The following is a 23,129-nucleotide window of genomic DNA, read 5'->3' as shown; positions in this document are numbered from 1 at the left end:
CTTAGCAAGCGAGTTATCAGAAGACAACCATAGCCTGTGATCAACATGATTTGAATAATGACCAGACAACAAAAGGTAGAAAAAAATAATTTTATTTTCCATTTTGTGATTACAATATGTTAGATTTGAAATTTTTATCCTGCCAGAGCTGGTGTTAGACTGCGAACGTGAGCTAGGATTTAACAGAGAAAGGAAAAGTCTTTTTTGTTTATTTTGTTTACACCACAGCACCAGTGTGGGTAGGAGAGGGCAAAGGGGGTGAAGAGGCTATAAAATAAACCCACCAGGATGTTTGAAAAAAACATCCAATAGGCTGAATCGAATCAAAATTTTTTTTCCTGAATCAGGCAGCACTAGGCTGGGAGCATTGAATAAATTGATCTGTTTAGGAGTGTTCCGTAGAAAGTGGTCTGGATTTGAGTGCTTAAGGACTTCCCAGGAAACAGCTGTGAAGATAAGTGTATTGTCTCTTCTGACAATTTTTCTACCTTTGAATGTTATTCGAGTGGGGTTTTTTTTAGAGACCTGTGATTGTGCTATATCCCTTGAACAGGATTTTGGACTGAATTACTGGGACTAAGGTGTCCTTTTAATAAGGCATGCTAAATGATTTAGTGCATTCTAATCTTTAGCACACACTAAGGTCCTCTTTTACTAAGGTGCGCTAACCGATTAGCGCACACTAATCGATTTAGCGTGCGCTAAATGCTAACACGTAAATGTTAGTCTATGGACACGTTACTGTTTAGCGTGCAATAATTGGTTAGCACACCTTAGTAAAAGGACTCCTAAGTGTTCTGAGATCTATTTTTTTCTCCACTTTTTTTGGACATTCTTTGTTATTTATTTGTAGTGGCTTCCCTTTCTTTACAGCTGTATGCTGTTTTCTATATGTATTTTGGATGAATAAGAGTGACACAGGGTTCTTGAATCAATAAAATAGAAAAATGCAGAATGTTTGTTAAGTAAGCATTGCTAGTATTTTAAAACATAAAATAATATCAGCATTTGCTTTTTTTGTGCAATGTTATATAAAATTGAAGTCCTTTTTTACGACTATCTGTGGACTATTTGTTTTATCTGTGGAATATCTTTAATCTCATTGCATTCTCTGAAAACCATTGGAGGTACTTGAGCATCTATCATCATAGTTACTTGTGAGCAACCAGAGAAAAAAAATAATGGCATATGGTGTCCTAGCAATGGAGATCAAATGCCCAAAAAGGTATCCAAAGCACAAAACACATTTAGATCTTACTAAGTGAATCTATTTGTGAAACTAGTTGTGTATAAAGGGAAAAAAGACTTGTTATGGAAAGAAAATGAACAGCATTTCAAAATTTTGCTTTCACATTTCTTCTCCCTTCAGTTTGTACAGAGCTTCCGCGATCGAACAGATGCACTCGGCTGAAATACGTCACTTTTCTAATCAGAAAGCACTGAGATCAGATTTTGATTGTCCAATAAAATAAAAAATGTATTTAACGTTGAAGCTCTAATGCTTAGTATATCCGTTACAATCTATTGGATTTATGTTTGGCATGAATAGAAACAGAGGGAAGGAGTTCAATTACATATGAAAGCAAAACAGTACAATAAAATGTAATGATCTTGAAACGTGCTTTGTATTTATAAAGCTTCCAGGAAGGATTGTTTGTATTTAAACAGAAAGGTTATCCAACTTAACATCTCTGTTGTTTAATATGCTGATATTGTTCCACGCTCCTTTTATGAGCTGCAGATTTGAGACTGCTTAATTATTCATTGTCAATGATCGCTATCCTAAGTTTCTATTTTTTTTTTTTCCAAGTATTCATTAGCACTCCCCATCAAGAAATCCTTTCAACAGGCCCTATGCCTTGCAGTACCTTTTTCACGAGGACATTCAGAGGGTATGCTTGCTTACAAACTATGGGGGTCTTTTACTAAGGCGCGCTAGCCGATTTCACGTGCGCGAAATGCTAACATGCCCATTATATTCTATAGACGCGTTAGCATTTAGCGCACGCTAATATTTAGCGTGGGTTAAATCAGCTATCACGCTTTAGTAAAAGACCCCCTTATTAGCCTCTGTTCGTGCTCTCTGAATAAAGTGGGACTATAACTAAAAAAAGCCTGGCAAAGAAATCATGGCTGGCATTCAGTACGATAAATGTAGATAAACTCCTAAGGTCACTTGTGAATTCAGAAACTCTGCTAACGAGCATTTATTTTCATTGTGGGGGTATATTTATTGTAAGACACTAATGTCTTATTAATTATGATAATTTTAATACTTCAATGAAAACTAATCTGATTAGATCTTGGCAAGAATATTAATATCCTGAGCTGTGGCAAACATGAAAACGAGCTGAAAGCAAATTACCTGGAATTTTGTAGTCCTGATAAGTGTCATATGAGTTGTAATGGGTTTCGGTTTTAACAACTGTGCACAGGATATAGTCTAGCTCTGTATTTCCTATTTTGGGATTATTTTTTTGCTCATAAAATTGAGTTGCCATCTAAAATCTACATGTCAAATAGAGGGGCGAGTGTGGCACAGTGATTCTAGCTACAGCCTCAGCACCCTGAGGTTGTGAGTTCAAATCCCCACAGCTCCTTGTGACCCTGGCAAGCCATTGAATCTCCCTATTGTCCCAGGTATGTTAAATAGTATGTCCACTCCTTGGTCTCCTTCTTGTGGTGTCCCTCAGGGATCACCCCTTTCCCCTATCCTTTTTAATATCTATATGTCCTCATTGAAGCTCTTCCAGCTTTCCCCCCTTGAAACAATCTACACATACGCCAACAATATCCTTCTCCTTCTTGAAACAGACCAGAACCTAACCAACCTCCACGATAACATAATATCCTGCATAATGAGACTCCACTCCTGGTCCCTCTCGGTACAGATGAAACTAAATGAATCAAAAACAAAATTACTCTGGCTCGGCCCAAAGTTAGAACACCTGCCCACCCTCTTCGCACTGCCCTCAGGCACTGCCTTACACCTTGAGTTCTCAAGCAAGGTCCTTGGCATCATTATCGATTCCTCTCTCTCTCTCAACGACCACCTCAACTCCTTGACAAAATCATGCTTTTTCAGCCTCCACATGCTAAGGAAAGCAAGACCCTTCTTCCGCCAAAAACATTTTGCCATCCTTGTCCAATCCATCATCCTCTCCAAACTTGACTATTGTAATGCCATTTACCTATGCGTAACAAAAAAAAGCCTCCAAAGACTCCAGCTTATTCAGAACACGACAGCCAAGCTGATTTTTGCAAAACGTAAATCTGACCACGTCTCCCCACTCCTGGCCAATCTTCATTGGCTCCCAGTGATTTCCAGAGTCCAATTCAAATGCTCTTGCCTGGCTTTTAAGATTATTCACGGCATCCTTCCTTCCCTAATCCCACTTTCTTTCAACTCCTCATGCCCTGACTCCACCAGGACCACCCATAAATTAAAACTATCCTTCCCCTCTCTACATGGTATTCTCCACGCAGGTAAACTGGGAAAATCACTTCTATTCAAAATCACAGGTCTCTGGAATGACCTTACTATCCCGCTGCGGAACCTGAGCTCCCTCCATTTATTCCGCAAGCAACTAAAAACCTGGCTCTTCTCTAACATGTAATTTATTTTCCCTTACTTTTCCACTCGATTTATAAACTTATGTAAACCTTTTCCTACCCTTTCTCATTTTTAAGTTTTTGTAAACCGTGCCAGGCTCTACTTCCGTGGAGATGATGCGGTATATAAACTTAAGGTTTAGTTTAGTTTAGTTAGATAAATTGTGAGCCTGCTAGGGCAGGCAGAGAAAAATGCTCAAGTACCTGAATAAATTCATGTAAACCATTCTGAGCTCCCTTGGGAGAATGGTATAGAAAATTTAATAAATAAATAAATACACATATGAGAAATTAGAACAATGAGATATCTGTGGGTATATGTACAATCTACCTAAGCACTTTTCTGTATACTGTATACACACATCTTAAACATAGGCCCTCTTTTACTAAGGTGTGCTAACCGATTAACGCGCACGCTAATCGATTTAGAGCACGCTAAACACTAACGCGTGCATGTAAAAGAGGGGGATAGTGCATATGTGATACATGGGCAAATAATGTAGATGGGTAGACACTGGATGCAGCATATATAGGACTCACACCTAAGTGTATAACTCATAGAATACTATAAATTGTCACATATGTCCAACATTTAGACAGAAATACTTACACTAGTTCTATAGACATGTATTTTATCTGTTAACACTAGTATTCTTTTTTAAGTTCAATAAAGTTTTATTGATTTTTGCCCCAAACAAGAAACAAACATGTACTGTATAAAAGCGAGTACAAAATGGTACAGAATAGATTCTCAGCTACTGAATGATGAACTAAAAGCACAAATTAAACATAAGAGAAATAACTACAGAGAAATATCAATAATGAAGTAGTACTAATTAAAGAAACACTACTAATGAGTAAAGGAAATAATAATGAATCCTTAATCATGAATAATACAATAACACATAGAAGACCTGGATGTCAAACAAGGAGAACACTGGTAAATAAATATGAATGTGGCTAACAATATATAAGCAAATGGTTAAGCAACCCATACCAAGTTAGGTAAAAGTTAAGACTCAAGTTTCATAAAGAAAGTTGGTCATATTGAGTAAAGGGGCCCAAATCCTCTCAAATTTTGTTAAAGAGTGTAATCTATCAACTCCTATACGTTCATATTTGGCTGCAAGACAGACCGAGTTCCACCATATCCCACAGAAGCCAGATTTTTCTAATTAGATAGGATAGTTTTTACAGCAATGATCAGTAGTATGTGAAATAAATGACTATTGTCTTCACTAAGAGATAATTTTATTTATTTATTTAAAAATTTATATACCGCATAAAATTATATAGTTTACATATCACATCCATAATATCTTGCGTTTCCATAAACATAACTTGACAGCTCCATTAACATCCACCCCTTCCCCCCTCCATCCCCCATAAAAAAATGTCAATATACCAAATCAAAACAGATTTCAACAGTTAAGGAAGCGGAAAGCATTAGATCAAATGATCCATTCCATGGTAGATGTCAAAAAACAATCAACCAGAATATCTGCTTGCTTTTTGGCAGTGATTCCCAATGAAATCAAATGGCAAGCCATTCATCCAGCTTCTTGATCACTGGTGGGTGTGAACACTAGCATTCTAAAAGGGACTGTAGGTTCCTATGTTCCTTTATAAAATAGGCACCTAAATATAGACATTTTGTTAGAATGTTTTCCTCAAAAGTTCCTGAATCTTGCTCAAGCCACTCCTTGCAAATCCCACTCTACCCGTCTCCAGAGAATCAGTCCCTCTGTAGCCCTTTCCCTGTCTCATTTTCCATTCTCTCTAGCACAAGAAAGATGCCATTGGTCTTTTGAGATAGAAGTGATTTGCATTGCTTCTGCCCTACTGGCACCACAATTCAAAATGATACTTGCTAAGTTGCAGCTTGCCTTTGCACTTTACCTGTAGGACAAAAAGAACTGCTGATAAATCGGTACTATTCAGCTTTTGGAAACAGCAGGAAAGAAATGCTTGGGATGGCAGCATCACTCCTATTGGTTATACCACAGGACTACCACTAGAGGTCAAAGGTGCTATTTTTAACTTGGAATGCCATGGAGGAGGAGCAGGTGGAGGTCACTCCTGTTCCACCTAGACTACAAGAGAGAGACCCTGCCAGGTTTTGAGAGTTGACTTGAAAGGTGGAACACTGGGGGGTTACAGTGCTGCTTCCAGAAGGTTTGGACAGTCAGCATTCATTGCATACTTCCCTTCCCTTTCCCTGTACCTATTTAGCTTCCCCTGCACAAGCAGCATCTCTAACTTGCTGGCCACACCGGCACTGGCTCTTCTTCTGATGTCAATTCCTAGTCGCGGGGCCTGGAAGTGACTTCAGAGGGGAGCGCTGAAGTTGGTGCGAGGAGCAGATTAGAGCTGCTGTTCGCACCGGCGAAGAGCTAGAGATACAGTTGGGGTGAATTTAAAGCGCATGCATGGCGTGGAAGGAGTGGGAAGGGAGGGGGGGGCGGATAAGAGAAGAGGTGCTGGTGGCCCCTTCAAGATGGCACCCAGGGTAGTCTGCCCTCCTGCCCCCCTTACTATGCCACTGAATGCTGCTATTTATTCATGCATAACAATCGATGGCAAAAAACGTTCCGTGTCTTTAAAGGTCCATATATAACAATAAGGAACTGGATTGGAGTATAATAAGATATAATTCTACCCCACTCGTGTAACTTCAAAAGGACGCCTCAGCCCTACCACTCCACCGCTATGTTGTCTCAAAAAAGCGGGAAGAATTACAAGTGGAGTGGTGGGGCTGAGGCGTCCTTTTGAAGTTACAGAAAGCTGTTGGTCAAATTCAGTGAAGATAAATCATACAATATACAGTAAAACCTTGGTTTGTGAGCATAATTCGTTCCAGAAACATGTTTGTAATCCAAAGCACTCGTATATCAAAGCAAATTTCCCCATAGGAAATAATGGAAACTCAGATTCGTTCTACAACCCAAAAACTTTAATACAAAATACTATAGGTACTTGTACTGCAAGATCGCTCATTTAGAACAGTCACTGCACTCTTGCAGTGTCAGAGAGAGAAGAACCATCGGCTCAGTTGTGATGTGTGTATACTGTATGTACTTGTATTGCAAGACATTGCTTGTATATCAAGTTAAAATTTAATAAAATGATTTGCTTGTCTGGAGTACTGCGTCCAATATGGGTCGCCGTACCTTAAAAGGGACATGGTGTTACTCGAGAGGGTTCAGAGGAGAGCGACGCGTCTGATAAAGGGGATGGAAAACCTTTCATACGCTGAGAGATTGGAGAAACTGGGTCTCTTTTCCATGGAGAAGAGGAGACTTAGAGGGGATATGATAGAGACTTACAAGAACATGAAGGGCATAGAGAGAGTAGAGAGGGACAGATTCTTAAAACTTTTGAATAATAAAAGAACAAGAGGGCATTCAGAAAAGTTGAAAGGGGATAGATTCAAAACGAATGCTAGGAAGTTCTTCTTTACCCAACGTGTGGTGGACACCTGGAATGCACTCCCAGAGGGCATAATAGGGCAGAGTACGGTACTGGGGTTCAAGAAAGGATTGGACAATTTCCTGTTGGAAAAGGGGATTAAGGGGTATATATAGAGGATTACTGCACAGGTCCTGGACCTGTTGGGCCACCACGTGAGCAGACTGCTGGGCACGATGGACCTCAGGTCTGACCCAGCAGAGGAATTGCTTATGTTCTTATGTTTTACTGTATTAAATTGAAAGGTCTCATATCTTGATAAAACTGAAGAACTCAAAATAGCATGTTTTAGGTCAGCCACCACATGGAATTTGACATATATTATTAAATTCAACACTATATACATGAATCTGGACTGATTCACTAGGAGTCTATTTCTCTCTCTTCCCTATGTGGATGTTTTATGGGAGCTACCACAATTGTGATGACTTCCATGGCAGGCCCTAAGTGGATGGTTGAGTAGCTTGACCAGGGTCATAAAGAGCTGCTATGAGATTTGAAACTGGAACTTCAAGTTTCTGGCCTGCTTTTCTAACCATTAAGCCAAACCGCTAGACTGAAGAAGCTATTTACTTCACTGTATTCAATGTTTAATGCAGACTTTAACATGAATTAATGACTCTCACTCACCGTAAAATATCTATGTCCATCTTATAATTCTCTGGTCAAGCAACTCCCCAACTCCTATCTGTCCCATTTGTTCTGTTTGTCTGTCTGTTCTAATTAGAGTGTAAGCTCTTCTGAGCAGGGACCATCCACAGTGCTGTGTATGCCTTTCAGTGCTATAGAAATAATAAATAGTAATAACATTTACTAAAATTTTTCTTCCAGTTGGTGGGCCACAGAACAATCCACCGTGATAGCCCATCAAGTTCAGAATGTAATGATATGTAACATGGAAAAGCTCTCTGGTAATATTTTTATTATTATTTTATTATTTAATATCCTTTACTGAATTTTTTTTTCTCTGTCATCTCTGCTCAATTGTTGCTCCTTCTTCTACTTCTAGATATTTATATACACCTTCCTGTTCAAGTTCCATTACCTCACAGTCATCATTCAGAGGAATATTTTCAGTATTGTTCAACTTTCCCCTGAGGAAAGTGACCTTAGCACATTTATCCAGACCAACAGTTATCATGATGTCATCTGAGAAACAGTTCACTGCTCAGAGTTGTTCCACTATTTACTGGTAACTAGAACTGAAGAGCTTCAGGTCATCTTGTACAAGCAGTAAGCGTGACAATCTCTGGATCACTGGATAAACCCATAGCCCCAAAAAACATAAGAACAACCATACTGGGACAGACTGAAGATCCATCATGCCCAATATTCTGTTTCCAACGGTGGCCAACCCAGGTCCAAAGTACCTAGCTAGATCCCAAGTAGTAACACAGATTTTATGCCAGAGGTTGTGGTAAGAGCGGATAGTGTAGCTGGTTTTAAGAAGGATTTTGGACAATTTCCTGGAGGAAAAGTCCATAGTCTGTTATTGAGAATGACATGGGGCAAGCCACTCCTTGCCCTGGATCAGTAGTATGGAATGTTGCTACCCTTTGGGTTTTGGCCAGGTGTTGGTGACCTGTATTGGCCACCATGAGAACAGGCTGCTGGGCTTGATGGACCATTGGTCTGACCCAATAAAGCTATTCTTATGTTCTTATCCAGGAATAAGCAGTGGATTTCCCCAAGCCATCTCAATATTGGCCTATGGACTTCTCTTTTAGGAAATTATCCAAACCTTTTTTAAACCCTGCTAAGCTAACTGATTTCACCACATTATACGGCAACAAATTCCAGAGTTTAATTGTACTCTGTGTGAAGAAATATTTTCTCCGGTTTGTTTTAAATCTACTATTTAGAGCTCCTTTTACTAAGCTGCGATAGCGGTTTTAGCGCATGCTTAGCATGCGCTGAATTTCTGCGTGTGCTAGACCTTAAAGCCAGCATTGAGCTGGCATTAGTTCTAGCCACGTAACGTGGTTGTAGTGCACGCTAAAATGCTGCGTGTGCTAAAAACGCTATCGCAGCTTAGTAAAAGGAGCCCTTAGTAGCATCATCGCATGTCCCCTAATCCTAGTGTTTTTGGAAAAAGCGAACAAGAGATTCACATCTATCCTTTCCACTCCACTCATTATTTTATAGACCTCTATCATATCACCCCTGAGCCATCTCTTCTCCAAGTTGAAGACCCTAGCCACTTTAACCTCTCCTCATAGGAAAGTCGACCCATCTGTGCCTTTTCTAATTCCCTGAATATCAGCCCCATTGAGTTTACTGACATAGGGCCCCTTTAAAAAAAAACATGGTAGCGATGCTGCTGTGGTAAATATGCCGAGCCTATTCAATTCCTATGGCCTTCGGTGCATTTATAATGGCAGCATTGATAACGTGGCTTTGTAAAAAGGATCCATAGAAAATTAAGGAACCCCTGATGCAAACACTTGCCAAAACACGATCATGTCATGGTCAATCAATAAATTATTTATTTTATTTATTTTTTAATTTCTTAAATAATTTCAATATTATAAATCATAATTAAATCATAGCAACTTGAAGAAATATGAAATCAATATACAGTAACCACAAACTCCAAAACAAGAACTTACATAAGACTTAAATTTTTTGACCACAATAAAAGGTCCAAAATTGCACAATAATTATAAGGAAACAAATACACAATTTATCAATCTGTCATCTACCACTAACATACTCTAGCCGACTTCAGAGGATTACAGAATAACTATTTGGATCCTAGTCTTTTCCCTAGGCACAAGAATTTCTGCAAGTTGTTTGGGTCCAAAAACCATAAAGAATTTGTTCTCAAAATTTATAATGCACATATAAGGAAATCTTAATACAATTTTCAGTCCAAGCACTAATATTCTCAGAAAACAATTCAGCCCATGTTAGCAGCTGTTTATTAAAACATAGTAAGATTCATGGCCCCTTATTAATGACACTGCTGTTTTTCTAAAAGTGCAGAGAAATCCCCTAACAGGTATAACAAGGGATTATGCACTTAAACTGACTTAAGGCTCCTTTTACAAAGGTGCGCGCTAGCATTTATAGCGCACGCACCGGATTAGCGCGCACTACTTAAAAACTACCGCCTGCTCAAGAGGAGGTGGTAGCAGCTAGCATGCGCGGCATTTAACGCGCGCTATTCTGCACGTTAAGGCCCTAACGCACCTTTGTAAAAGGAGCCTTTAATTTTATACATGATGATACATTTGAGTGTAAAATCTTAACACAGTAAAGCAAACATTTTGGACCAAAGATATAGGTTAAGAGAAAAGCCCAAGTGGTTTATGTCTTCTGGGTTCCTCTTTTCAATTATGACATAATGTTGTGTAGAATTGCACTTACCATCACAACTAGGCAATGCGTGATTCCACTGGTGACTGCTTTCACAGACCAAAGGCTCGTCATCACTCAAAATATAGCCTGGATCACAGCTGAAGGCAACCGTGGCTCTGATGCCAAAGTTATTTCCATGGCGATGACCATTCACAGGAATTCCTGGATCGAGGCAGGAATCGGATTCCAGTGTAACACCTGAAATGCACAAATTGATATTAAGCACACTATGGGGAGGGAAAAAAAGAGTTGAAAAATAGAAAGATAAGTTTTTAAATCCTTATGAAAAGATCCAGTGATTTCATTATTTTATTTTTTTGTATGTGTAGTGCAGGAGAAAAGAATATTTGACTGTATAATTCTGATAGACAGGAAGATGTGCATTAAGGTTTTCAAAGGCTCGAGTTCTTAAAATCCCCTGATTACTTGCAAAAGTCACATCCTTGACCTTCATTGCTATGAGCTCTCCCTCGCACTCCCTCTGCTACTTGAAAAGCCGCAATTTCATCGCCATGCTCCCTGTTCTCTTTCATCATTAGTCACAGAGTATTCTCTTTCTCTGTCTGTTCTGAGGTATACAGCCTTAATATGCTCATTCGATTTGAACATCCTCTCATATTTTTTCTTACACACCTTTCACGTGAATTCTATTTTCCTTGAACATAAGAACCTAAGCATTTTCATACTGGGACAGACTAAGGTCCATCAAGCCAGTATCCTGTTTCCAACGGTGGCCAATCCAGGTCACAAATACCTGGCAAGATCCCAAAGGAGTAAAACAGATTTTATGCTGCTTATCCTAGGAATAAGCAGTAGATTTGCCTCTCTTGTAATGGCTTAGGAACTTTTCTTTTAGGAAATGTATCCAAACCTTTTTTAAACCCTGCTAGGATGAATGCTTTTTCATAGATTAGGGTCTCTCAATCCAGTCTCTGGGCCACATCCATCCAGCCAGCTAGGCCCCCAGGATGCCCAAAATGATCATGCATGAGAAACTTGCATACAGTGCAGGTAATGCATAGAAATGCATCCCATGCTCATTCACCATGGAATCCCCAAAACTTGACTGGCTTTTCCATTTACCTTTATGGTAAATGAAATTTAGCAAGCCATGATGAAGGATGTACTTGAATTTTAATTTATGGAAATAGGCAAGAATACTTGAAGAACAAGATCTCTTCTACACAAATCCAAGGTTATTAAAGACCTCCCAAAGAGTATCCCTAACCACACCATCTCCAAAGAACATCACACAATGTGATACCCACTAGGAAGCTTTCTCTTGAGTAGCCCTTACACTCTGGAATGTACTCCCTGAAAAGCTTCACTTAACACAAGAATATCTGTACTTAAGGAACCAGGTGAAAGCTTGGCTCTTCAATCAGGCTTTTAATAATAATAATAATAATAAATTTATTATTTTATACCGCCATTACCCAAGAGTTCTAGGCGGTTTACACCATAAGAAACTGAACAATCAGCAAAATACATACATATCATAAGATAAAACCAGGATTAAAAGTTAGTAAAATAATAACATATGTTAAAAAGACCTAATTATGTGATAAATTTGTCAAACAAAGCAGACTTTACTAATTTTCGAAAAGAACAGTAAGACATGGCTTGAAGACATTCACCGAGCCAACATTGTAGTTTGCCTGCCTGAAACATACAGGAAGTATAACATCAGCAGCAGCAGAGCAGGTGTTAGACATGCTGGGGGGACTCAGGGCAGAAATTAAGGAGGAGGACCCTGATCTTCCCACCTGCTATTACTACCACACAAATGACTTCTTCATACAAAAAAAATGCAGATAGTTCTTCAAATACAGCACAAGGGATCACAAATTTGAAATATGAACACCAAAATTGAACTGAGAAGTAAAAACAGAAATGCATTTCACTTTGTACGGAACATAGTCAGTGGATTAACCACAAAAGGGGGTGGAGGGGTGGGAGGAGGGCGCTGGACCACCACTTTGGGATTAGGTTTCCCAAAATTAATATCTCCCTTGATGTGGTTGTTGGGGGATCTCTAAGTCTTACCAGTTGATGGCCACTTCCCAACACCTGCTCGGCTTTCTCACATATATCAAAACTGAGAATGTGTGGTAGTGGGGTGACACAGCAGCGGCATCTCAGGGATACTGTCACCAACTGCAGAGCATGGACATTTCTGACTGCTGTACTGGAAGAGGTGGTCTTCAAATGGCGGGGTTTGAGTACCAGGGTGGCGTTCTGAGAATTCTCAAATGTGACTGTAAATATGGTGAGCTCAGCTAGGGTGGATTAACAGTGAGGGATTGTGATACATGAGTAAATGCTTATGTGGCATAAATACACAGTCTCTTTCATTTGAAAGGAAACTCCACACCCTGGGAGAGTGTGGCACAGTGGTTAAAGCTACAGCCTCAGCACCCTGAGGTTGTGGGTTCAAACCCACGCTGCTCCTTGTGACCCTGGTAAAGTCACTTAATCCCCCCATTGCCCCAGGTACATTAGATAGATTGTGAGCCAACCGGGACAGAGAAGGAAAACGCTTGAGTACCTGAATAAATGCATGTAAACCTTTCTGAGCTCCCCTGGGAGAACGGTATAGAAAACTGAATAAACAAAATGCTACCTCAGGTATTTATATTTTGCATTTGGAAAGGAAGACAATTCAGTGCCTTCCCTTTCTGGGCTCAAGCCTGCCTGCGCCCCCCTCCCCCCCAATCAGCCATCTGGCTATGCCACTGAATACAATACAAAACACATCTGTGATGCACATATTCCATAGCTAACATATTCCAGTTAATAAATTGAAAATAAACCACTTTTTTTTCTACCTTCCTGTCTGCACATTTTGTTTTCCCATCATCTTGGTCCCAGATATTCTTTTCTGCTTTCTTGTCTGTTTTCTATAAATTCTCATTCCAGTGTCCTCTATCTAATTTTCTTTTCTCCTCTCTTCTCTCTTGTTCCATTCCCTCTCTATGTCTATCTCTAACATAATGATTTTCCCTTTCAGCTCTTTTCTCCCTCTGCCCACTCAAATTTCACCTGTCCTCATCCTCCTTCTTTTTAAATTCAACTACCTATCAATTTCCCATCTTCTCTCGATTCCTAGTTCTCCCATGTCCCATGTCTGTAAACAATGCCATTCTGGTATTTTATGTTCTTATTCTGCTGGTGCTCTATTACATATTAGCATAAGAGCCAGTAGCAGGAAGAATAGCTTAAGAAAGCCTCAAGCCAGGTATAACACTAACTTCACTCTCCTCTTGTAAGCTATGATCAGGCTGCGACGTATGTGAATGGAATCGAAAGGGTGAGGTAAAGAGCTGATATACAGCATTTAGAAGTGGTAGACAGAAGCATTACTAGATCTTTAAAATCTTGGGTGGGATTCTAGCAATTAATTTTATGATTTTTTAAGCACTGTGGCAAGCATTTAAAGTAATAATAGCAATAAGTGACTGCAGTACCTGAGTATTGACCCATTGGTTCTTAGTCAAAACTTTTTAGGAAAACAATTGAGCTAGATAAAGAGACTTTTATGCTATGAAAAACAAAATACATTTAGCATGACTTTTATGGTCGGTGCTTATCCTGACCACATACATATTTTTCTAAAATAATTTGGTATAATAATTTGGCTTGGATGTGGGATGTTTGTGAGGAGAGGGGTATGGTGGAGCAGTTTTGAATGGGTACAGTAGTTTGTATGTGTGGTTTTAGGAGGGGTGTTTGAGGAGAAGGTTCTGCGGTAGGTTTCTGTATATATGGGAGTATGAGTATGAGGTGAATGGGGAGCAAGATTGGAATCGAGGGATCCGTTGGCTACCTTTGATGAATTCTTCCTTATGAGTGGGAATGTGGAATAGTTCTCACAGGGGAATAGGGAGGGAGGGGGTGGATGAGACTAGAGGGAGTTGGGAGTGAGCAGTACTGGCCACTAGGGGGTGATGTCTATGGGACGGTAATGGAATGGACGTCAGGACATGATATTGCAGTATTTTTGTGGAATGTTTCTACAAAAGGGCCTGTTTTTCGTATGATTCTGGGTAACTCTAGTTAGATACAAGCATATGTGTTAGTTAAGACCACGCCCAATAGAAGCGTACGAAAAACTGAATAAAAATCTGAATATGGATGTAGCCAAGGCCAGAAAAACACACTATAGATTAATATTAAGGAAAAGCATAATAATATTTTTTTATGTACTTTGCTATTAGGCTAGATCATAAAGGAAATCAGGATATACATGGACTCCATTTTGTTCTCTGTCTTTCTGTATCTGTTTGGCTGAACTCCATTTTGTGTTCAACTTTTTCCCTGTCTTTGTTCAGAGTTTTCCTGCTGCTAGAAGCATCATGGTTCTAATTGATACCAGATGTGCCTTAGGCTGGCTAGAAAAAGTATATGAGATTACGTGTTCCAAACATGTATGAAATATGAATGACCAAGCTATGAATGTATGAATGTTGGGCCCAAGTATGGATGGATGAAGAAATTTTGTATTAAAAATGAAATGGAAGAATACTAAGGAAAAAATCCTGAACACATCTGAAAATGGTTAAGTTAGAATCAGAGTTCTGTAGTAGTCAGCTCAGGGAGAGGGGGAGGCAGCCCCTCCTTTCCTTTAAGGCTGACCAATTTTCAGCACTGTTTGTAGGTATAACATGAAACTTAGTTGTTCAAAGCAGGCTTAGAACATTTCAGCATTTTGCCTGACACATAGACAAATTGTCTGAAATAAGTTTTAAGAATGATAAAAGGAATATTGAATATGTTATAAAATATTAATGTATATTCAGAAATGAATGTAAACAAAACAAATGTAATTTCTGAAACTTTTAAACGTAGAGGAACTTTCTTTGTCTAACTTTAAACACCATCTCTGTTAATTTTGATTGGCTGACAGCCAATGATGTCACACTGAGCCAAAGGTATATAATGGGGTGCTTCAAAGTATCGAGCTGAGCTCATTATCAGAAGACCAGCATTTTGGCAACTATAACGACCTCCCGCTAATGCAACTAGCCTTTTGATGTCCATGATAGAAAAATAGAAACAATAACATTAAATAATTTGGTAAAACCTTGTGTTAGCGTCATTTTCCATGTTTTTTGTTATTTTTCACACCTTGAGTGAAAGCTAGCAGCTTAATTGGCAACTGCAGCTTTATGAGTGCGCAGGCGTCCAATACCCATGCTCAATTGGTGCCGAAACCCGGGACTATGCGCACCATACGCACTTCACGCTCATTGGTGTTTTCACATGAAACTTTGGTGGACATGAGTTTCTCTAGGGGTGCTGAACATTAGGTGGGTCTGTAACAGAAGGACAGACTGGCTGATACCCATGGAAGATGGAACATATCCATAATTGATTAGCATATTTAAGGTCTGCGCAGGAGAGCAGACAGCGAAAAAAAATGGTGGCAAACGGAGAACAAAAGGTACCGGAAAAAACTGTAAGTATAATAAGTTGTAAATATGTAATTAATGTATAAATATGTGAGTAGAGGGGTGTTGAGATTATTGAAAATTCTGTATGTTAATGAAAAAAAATCAGAAAAGAAAGAAAAACAGGAAAATAAATGAAAAAACCCAGTGGAGAGGCAAACCGTGGCATATGGCTTTTTAAGCTGTTTTCCACATTGCTTTTCCTCTGTGAGTGAGAAGGGAAGAAAAACCCCTTGCAGTAATGACATCTTTTAAATTTGGCTTTTTCCCTATTGAACTGAGCAGAGTCATTGTAGCTGTGGTATTTTTCTCTGCTGAGCTGCATGACGTAATTAAGTTACGGAGTGAGTCTGAAGGAAAAAAAATTGTTCTTCCCTGCTGTGGTTCTAAGCTTTGTCTCTGAACTAATCTTATTATTTCTCTCTGTGAAAAAAAGAAAAAGTTAATGGCGTCCCGTTTTAATCTGGACTTGTTTGAAAAAAAAAAAGTTTTAGCTCCCTTTGTGTGAAAGGGCGGGTGTGCCTCTAAGTGAGGGATTTCAACCCCCCATCCTCCCTCAATGCTCTCCACAGAGCCTGTCCCGTGAGCTGGAAGGCGGGCTTTTTTGAAGGCTCTCCTTTGTTTACTATGAGGAAGAGGGGGAGGGAAGAGGGGAGGGGGGAAATTCCACAGCATGGAGATTTCTTTGTCTTGAGTTCCAGGACTTTTCAACACAGGTATCAATCTAAAAACTCTGTTTAAATATTAGTTAAAATGTAATAGCTTGCAATTAAATTAAGAATGTGAAAATATAGGGAACCAGAGGTCTCTGATTAAACTTTACCAGCCGTATGTAGGAGAAATGCATGCTATGTTCAAACAAGGAATTTCTTTAAATAGTTCTGTCTGCATGTGAAAAGGTGTTACTGTGATTTTTAGCTTAGTAAGGCACGGTAATTTGATTCAATTAGTTTCTGATGTAGGGAAAACAAAGAAAGTTTACGTAATTTGAATATGTTGATTTAAGTTAAAAGGGCTTCTGGATGCCGAGATCAGTGTATTGGGAGATCGGAGTTTGCATAGCTAAGTGATCGATCCCTGCTGTGGTTAGCTTTGGCTGATCTTTTTCTAGCGTTTCAGGAGCTGTTTGCCTGAAGGCTCTGTACGAGTCATGTATGCATGAATGCATCCTAGAAAAAAGAAAGGACGTTATGTAGCTCAAATTTTATTGAATGGCTAGCGTTAGAGGAACAGTATGGAGAAATAGGTGTTATGATATCAGTTTGATTTGAACTGGGTGTAGACTTTAGATAATATATTTTCTCTTGTTCCTTTATTTTTAAAAGTTATGCCTGATTGTAAGGGATATTTTAAATGGGACTCGGGTAGAAGATGAGGAGAAAGTTTGTAGGGAAGCTGGAAGAAAAAAACTGTGCTTGGCTTGGGCATGTGTTTAGCAGTGAAAGAATAATTTTGTGAAAAGAAAAAGATTTATTCCAAAAAACAGATACCATGGTTAAAAGAAAGATTGTTTTTGTGAACAAGCGAAACAGTGCATGAGAAAAAAAAAAAAAAAAAACCTGCCTTTGTATTTCTATCCCAGGTTTCAAATTAGTTCTGAATATGAATTTTTGTTCCCCTGTATGGTTTATAAAGCAATTTAAAATTGTGTATTGCCCTGATGTATGATTAGGGAGTAATCAATTTTAACATACTTTAAAATTAAACTGGGAAGTTTAAAATAAAAGATTAACAAAGATAGAGGTTAATTACCTATATTTTTTTTGAAAATTGAAATATATGATAAACAAAGGGTTTGCTAACATTGATAAAGATAATGAACAATTATAATAACCCTTTATGTCAGTGGGTGAATTCAGAACTGAGTTTTTGCTTAATTTTTACCAGTAAGCTCTTCAGGATAGGAACCTGATACAGAATATGGAGTGAGAATAATTCTCTGGTGCTAGCAGAAAGTCTAATTTTGCCCTGTAGATAATGGGTTTGCAAGTTTTAATTTTCCTGTGGCCATATTTGGTTAACACAGGACCCTGTAAAAAATTTATTGAATCTTTGCTTTTTCTTTCAGCTCATACAAGTCTCGACAGCATACGGATTAGTCCTGTTTGCAGAGGGGAGGAGGCACCATGTGTTTCTTTGTTCTCTTTTTCCTTACAGTGCCCACATTGACTGCACTCTGAGGGAAAGGAGCAGTACCACATTCCACCACTAGAGCTGTGAAGAGCACAGCAAATTTCGAAGCTGAGTTTTCGGCGGGAATTTCAGCTTTCCTTTGTCTTCCACTAATTATATGTGCTTATTTTCCTAGCAGTAGCAGTGTATTCTTTACAGTGTGCTTTTCCTTTGGGCAAAGGAAAGACAGAAGACATCTATGTACTCCCTAGCATCCAGGAGCAGTTCCATAGAGAGAGCAGACAAGCTTGAATTTCCCCCGAAAACGCTGCAGCATGAACTTTTAAAGCCATTATTTCAGTTTCACTGAAATGAATTTAGAGACTCTGACCTTACAAGTTTCTAAAATATTTGCAAAGACATTTTTGGACTCATAAAAAAATTTTGAAAAACACCACTTTACTTTAAATCACTTCATTTGAATTAGGCTTCTGAACTTTAATTATGCTTTTGCATAATTCAATAGGCTTATTATGACATCGTGTTAGCAACTGTATTTTCTTTATCATTCTCCTTATGCATTGTTCTCAGAAAATATTTTGCTTATCCTGTTCTCCCTTATCTCCTTTATTATTTAATGTTTTTCTTGCATCCTTTGGATATATGTTGTGAGCAGATCCGCTACTTTCAGTTATGCAGATGACATCACTGTGGACATTCCTGTATATTCCACAGTATCTTCTGTACCTCCCAATAAAGTTTTAAGATTGATATAGAACTGGATGACTGAGCATCGAAAAAGCTAAATCCAAGAAAAAAAAAACCCACAAAGGTTTTTTTGGGGACAACTCAAATAGCTTTTATTAGTGATACAGGTCTTATGGTGCATCAGACTTTTTATTCTTTTGTACCCATTACTAGAATCTTGGGGGTGATTTTGGATACTGGTCTTACTATGCAGCCTCAAGTGGATGCAGTAGTGAAGATTTTTTTTTCACATCGTGAAAGCTTTGAGTTATTTGGGACTATTTTGAGGAGACTTGGGGCTCCTTTTACTAAGGTGTGCTAGCGTTTTTAACGCACACAAAATTACCGTGCGCTACACCACGCGGTACGCTTCTAGAATAACGCCAGCTCAATGCTGGCGTTAAGGTCTAGCGCATGGGGCAATTTAGCGTGCGCTATTCCGTGCATTAAGGCCCTAACGCACCTTATTAAAAGGAGCCCTCGGTTTAGACTACTGGTCTAAGCATTAGTGTCTTAATTAGTGCAATTTTTTGTATTTACGTTGCACACAACAAACATTTAAACAGCTGCAAACAGCACAGAATACTGTATTGCATTTGATTTGATTTTATTAAAGAAAAGTGACTACGTGACAGATTATTATATCAAATTACATTGGTTATCTGAGAAAGTGAGAGTGTTATTTAAGTTTGTGTTCTTTACAAATTGTTGATCGGGTTGGTCCCCTCTTACCTGGCATAGTGATTTCAGTTCACTATTTTTATAGCCCACCCAAAGAACTAAATTTTACCTTCCCTACTATTCAAGGACGATTCAGGAATTGTGGTGTAGACAAGTTGTTCTCTTTTCAGGTAGTGCAGTTAGGGGAGGAATTATTGGACAGCATTTTACATTCAGCTCTTATTTGGATTTTAGATGACAGATGAAAACCTATTTGTTTGAAAAGTGTATTGCACATGTGGCACATTGAGAGAAGGGCAGATGGGCAGACTGGATGGGCCATTTGGCCTTTATCTCTAGGTAGCTCATTTCATAGAAAGGGAACTTAACTGAAAATATGCCTTCTTTCTTGTAGAATGCTGATATGAGAAAATATACATGTAAGGACGATTGGGAAAATGATAGTAGAAGTTTATTTACATGCAGTCAGCCAGAGATTAACCTTTATCTTTGCAGTTTTATCAGTCCCGGAGGGGAAAGGGAAAATTATCCAGCAATCCAGGACCTGCTCATTTCTACTGTATGTGACCTATAATTGGATTGACTTTCTTCTGTTATGCATCTCTCTGCCTCACATTTTACTAAGTGTAATGTATAGATCTTTAGATCTCCTAGGACCTCCCAAATCATATCACAACAAAAACTGCTGTATCACATTATGTAGATAATTTCTTGTGACTCATTGCATTGGTGCAGCGTGCATGTTTCTTGACTTGTTAACATTTATTGTACTTAATATACCAAACTCAATAAAATTTCTTGAACTTGAAAAGTGGTCCAATTGAATTGAAACAGAAAGATGAGGAGCCTCAATTTTCATAGAACATTTCAAATTATTAATGTTTATTTTAAAATATTATTTGGTTTAGTTCTTTACTACTGCCAACAGGGACGGCATTAGGGGGTGGGGCAAACAAGGCAGCTGTCCTGGGCCCCAAAGCTCGGGGGGGGGGGGCCCTCATTAACCGGCATGTTCTCATCCTTCTAACCATGCTGGTCAGATGTCGCCTCCATCTTTATTCTCATCCATTTTTGTTGCAGGAAACTGACAGCTGCAGCAACAACTCTGCCATTGTCAGGCGGACTGAGAAATAAGTTACGTTGCACCTTTACTTTTAACATAATCAGAATTTTTTTATTCTGATGCTAGAACATTATTAGAGCACGTATCTAAGTGACTTATTTATTTGAGATGCTTTTTCTTCTGATATGTAATTATTTATAGCAGTTCTATGAGGTGAAGTTACAATTATTTTTTTTTTTTTTATATGAGAGTAATGAACTTCATGCCTCACAATATAGGACTGTAAGAATTGCCCAGCATAAAAGTTACCAGACATCTTTCCACAGTAACCAGTGGCCAGTGCTGTATTCATTCTAATGGCTTCCTTCTAGTGAGAGGGCTGAACATGCCCTTTCAAAAGAATCTCAAACATGGAGACCTCTAGAAAAGGAAAGCAATGTACTTCATTACTACCGGTAGATAGTACTGCTTTTTTAAATAAATTTTTCCCTTTCCCCTTCAATCTATTCAAAATTCTGCAGCATGCCATTGTCACTACAGTTATGTAACCCTTCTTCATAGTTTATTTAATTGGCTCCCTATCTGTCTCTGCATACAATTCAAACTTTTCCTACTGACCTACAAGTGCATTCATTCTTTAGTGCCTCATTATCTCTCCATGTACTTTTGCTCAGGAAGTTCACTCATCAGGTAAGTCACAGTTTTTGGTGCCCTTTTATTCCAGACTAATCTTGCTGCACTGTATGTTGTAGCCAGCACCAGAGCTTTGGAACGGGACTCTGCAGTACCTCCAGTGGCCACAGTCCAAAATTACACTAGCGTGTGACTCAGAAAGGAGTCACCCTGCAGGAACTAAACAAAAACCACCAACACAGTTCCAGTATGGTAATAAAAGAAAATTTACTAGTCAAAATGAAGTTCAGAATGGCTCAATCTCCCAACATACTAACAAAAATGCCTATAACAAAAGAAAGGGCCAGCAGAAAACTCTGGCAACATTCAGGATTTTCACTCCTAATGGCAACAGTCCTCCCTGTGATTCACTCCTTCAAAGAGCTGCTTCTCAATAAAGTTTCCTTTTCCCCAAGTCTGCTCAGGTAAGCACAGCAGGGCTCAGGTAAGCACAGTTCAACAACAAACGTTCAAGTCCTGGAGAATATACTTCCTCATTCAAACATTTCCAGCACAAACACAAAATAAAGCCTCCAGCCTAAAATGGAGCAGGGCTGGGCAAAGAGGAGTGTCTCAAGTTTGCTGCTTTTCAAAATTCCCACCCAGATGGAAGCAAACTTCTCCCCACAACACTCCCAGCTTTACAAAAAAGTGCACAGACCAGGAAGTTCATGAATATGACTGGGAGCAGAAAAAGAACCCAGCCAACAATAGTAGGAAAAAAAAAACTCAGTCTTTTTCTCAGCTAGAGCTGGTTGCCACTTCTACTTCCATCAGGTCTGGAGCTTCACACAAATCCTCAGCAGTCAGTTCAGCTTACAACTCCATGGGCATCTCCTGATCCGTTGCTTGTAACTCTGAAGTGGCTTCAGCTTCATCCACTTCCATGGGCACACAGGCATTACCCTTGCTTGAAGCAGGCAGCTCCTCCACAGGAAGAGCTCTAAGCTTCCTCCCTAACCTACCTAACCACTTGTTGAGCACTGCTGGCTTTTCAAGGGGGAAGACATGCCCTGTTCTAGCTGAGTCAGTACCTAGCTTCTCCTCTCTTTGGCTCCCTGGTGGTGACCTGGATAATAGTCCCTCTGCTTGCTGTCAGGTCTGACTTTACACTCATGGATCCTAGCTTTGCTGTGTTCATGAGGTTTGTGAAAAGTTTTCCCAACCCCCGGCTCTGGGTTGCTAGCAGGCTCAGGGAGATCCAAATAGTGACGGGTCTGGGTCCTGGGCACCCCCTTTTTGGGTTTCCTGTCCCCTTTCCTCCCGGCACCCACAGGGACCTTGGCAGGCATGGAGCCTGACTGGTCACAATGTGAGGAATGGAGTTCCTGAGTCAGTGGGTCAAAGTCTGGCTTTGGTCCTATTGAAATCTAGGCTAAAAGCCCACTTTCTTGAAGCTGCTATTTTTATTTTTAAGTTTTTAATACCAAGCAAAATACTACTTGTACAGCAAAATAGATTTTAGAGAGAAGTCAGATGTCTTGGTACATGTAGCTACCAATAACATAGGAAAATGTGATAGGGAGGTTCTGGAAGCCAAATTTAGGCTATTAGGTAGAAAGCTGAAATCCAGTTCCTCCAGGGTCACTTTTCCATAAATGTTCCCAGTTCTACACGCAGGACCCAAGAGTTAGGCTGAGCTCCAAAATCTCAATGTGTGGTTGAGACAATAGTACATGGATGAGGGATTTAGATTTGTTAGGACTGGGAAACCTTCTGGGAAAGGAGGAGCTTATTCCAAAAGGATGGACTCCACCTTAACTGAAAATGGAACCAGGCTGCTGGTGCTATTTTAAAAGGAGAGAAAACAGCTTTTAAACTGAGAATGGTGGGGAGTGGGTGAAGCCGACAGTTGTCCCTGAGTGGATGATTTGGTATGGAATATCCTTGAAGGATACTATTCAAACTGGATATTTAGGGATCAAAATAGAGAGGTTTCAATAATGGTAAAAAGAAGCCAGGAG

At 39.3% G+C, this 23,129-nt stretch overlaps 1 protein-coding gene across 1 annotated transcript in view; it reads right to left on the bottom strand.

Moving 5' to 3' along the window:
- Positions 1-23,129, bottom strand: part of CSMD1 (CUB and Sushi multiple domains 1) — a 2,397,241-nt gene that overhangs the window by 767,057 nt on the left and 1,607,055 nt on the right. Inside the window, exon 17 of the mRNA XM_033936341.1 lies at positions 10,450-10,638. Within this exon, the coding sequence (XP_033792232.1) occupies positions 10,450-10,638 (189 nt within the window). The remainder of the gene's footprint in view (positions 1-10,449; positions 10,639-23,129) is intronic.

Source organism: Geotrypetes seraphini, chromosome 3 (assembly GCF_902459505.1).
Source record: "Geotrypetes seraphini chromosome 3, aGeoSer1.1, whole genome shotgun sequence".
Lineage (NCBI taxonomy): Eukaryota > Metazoa > Chordata > Amphibia > Gymnophiona > Dermophiidae > Geotrypetes > Geotrypetes seraphini.
The sequence above is the reverse complement of the archived record's forward strand: the minus strand, read 5'-3'. Positions and strand labels throughout refer to the sequence as shown.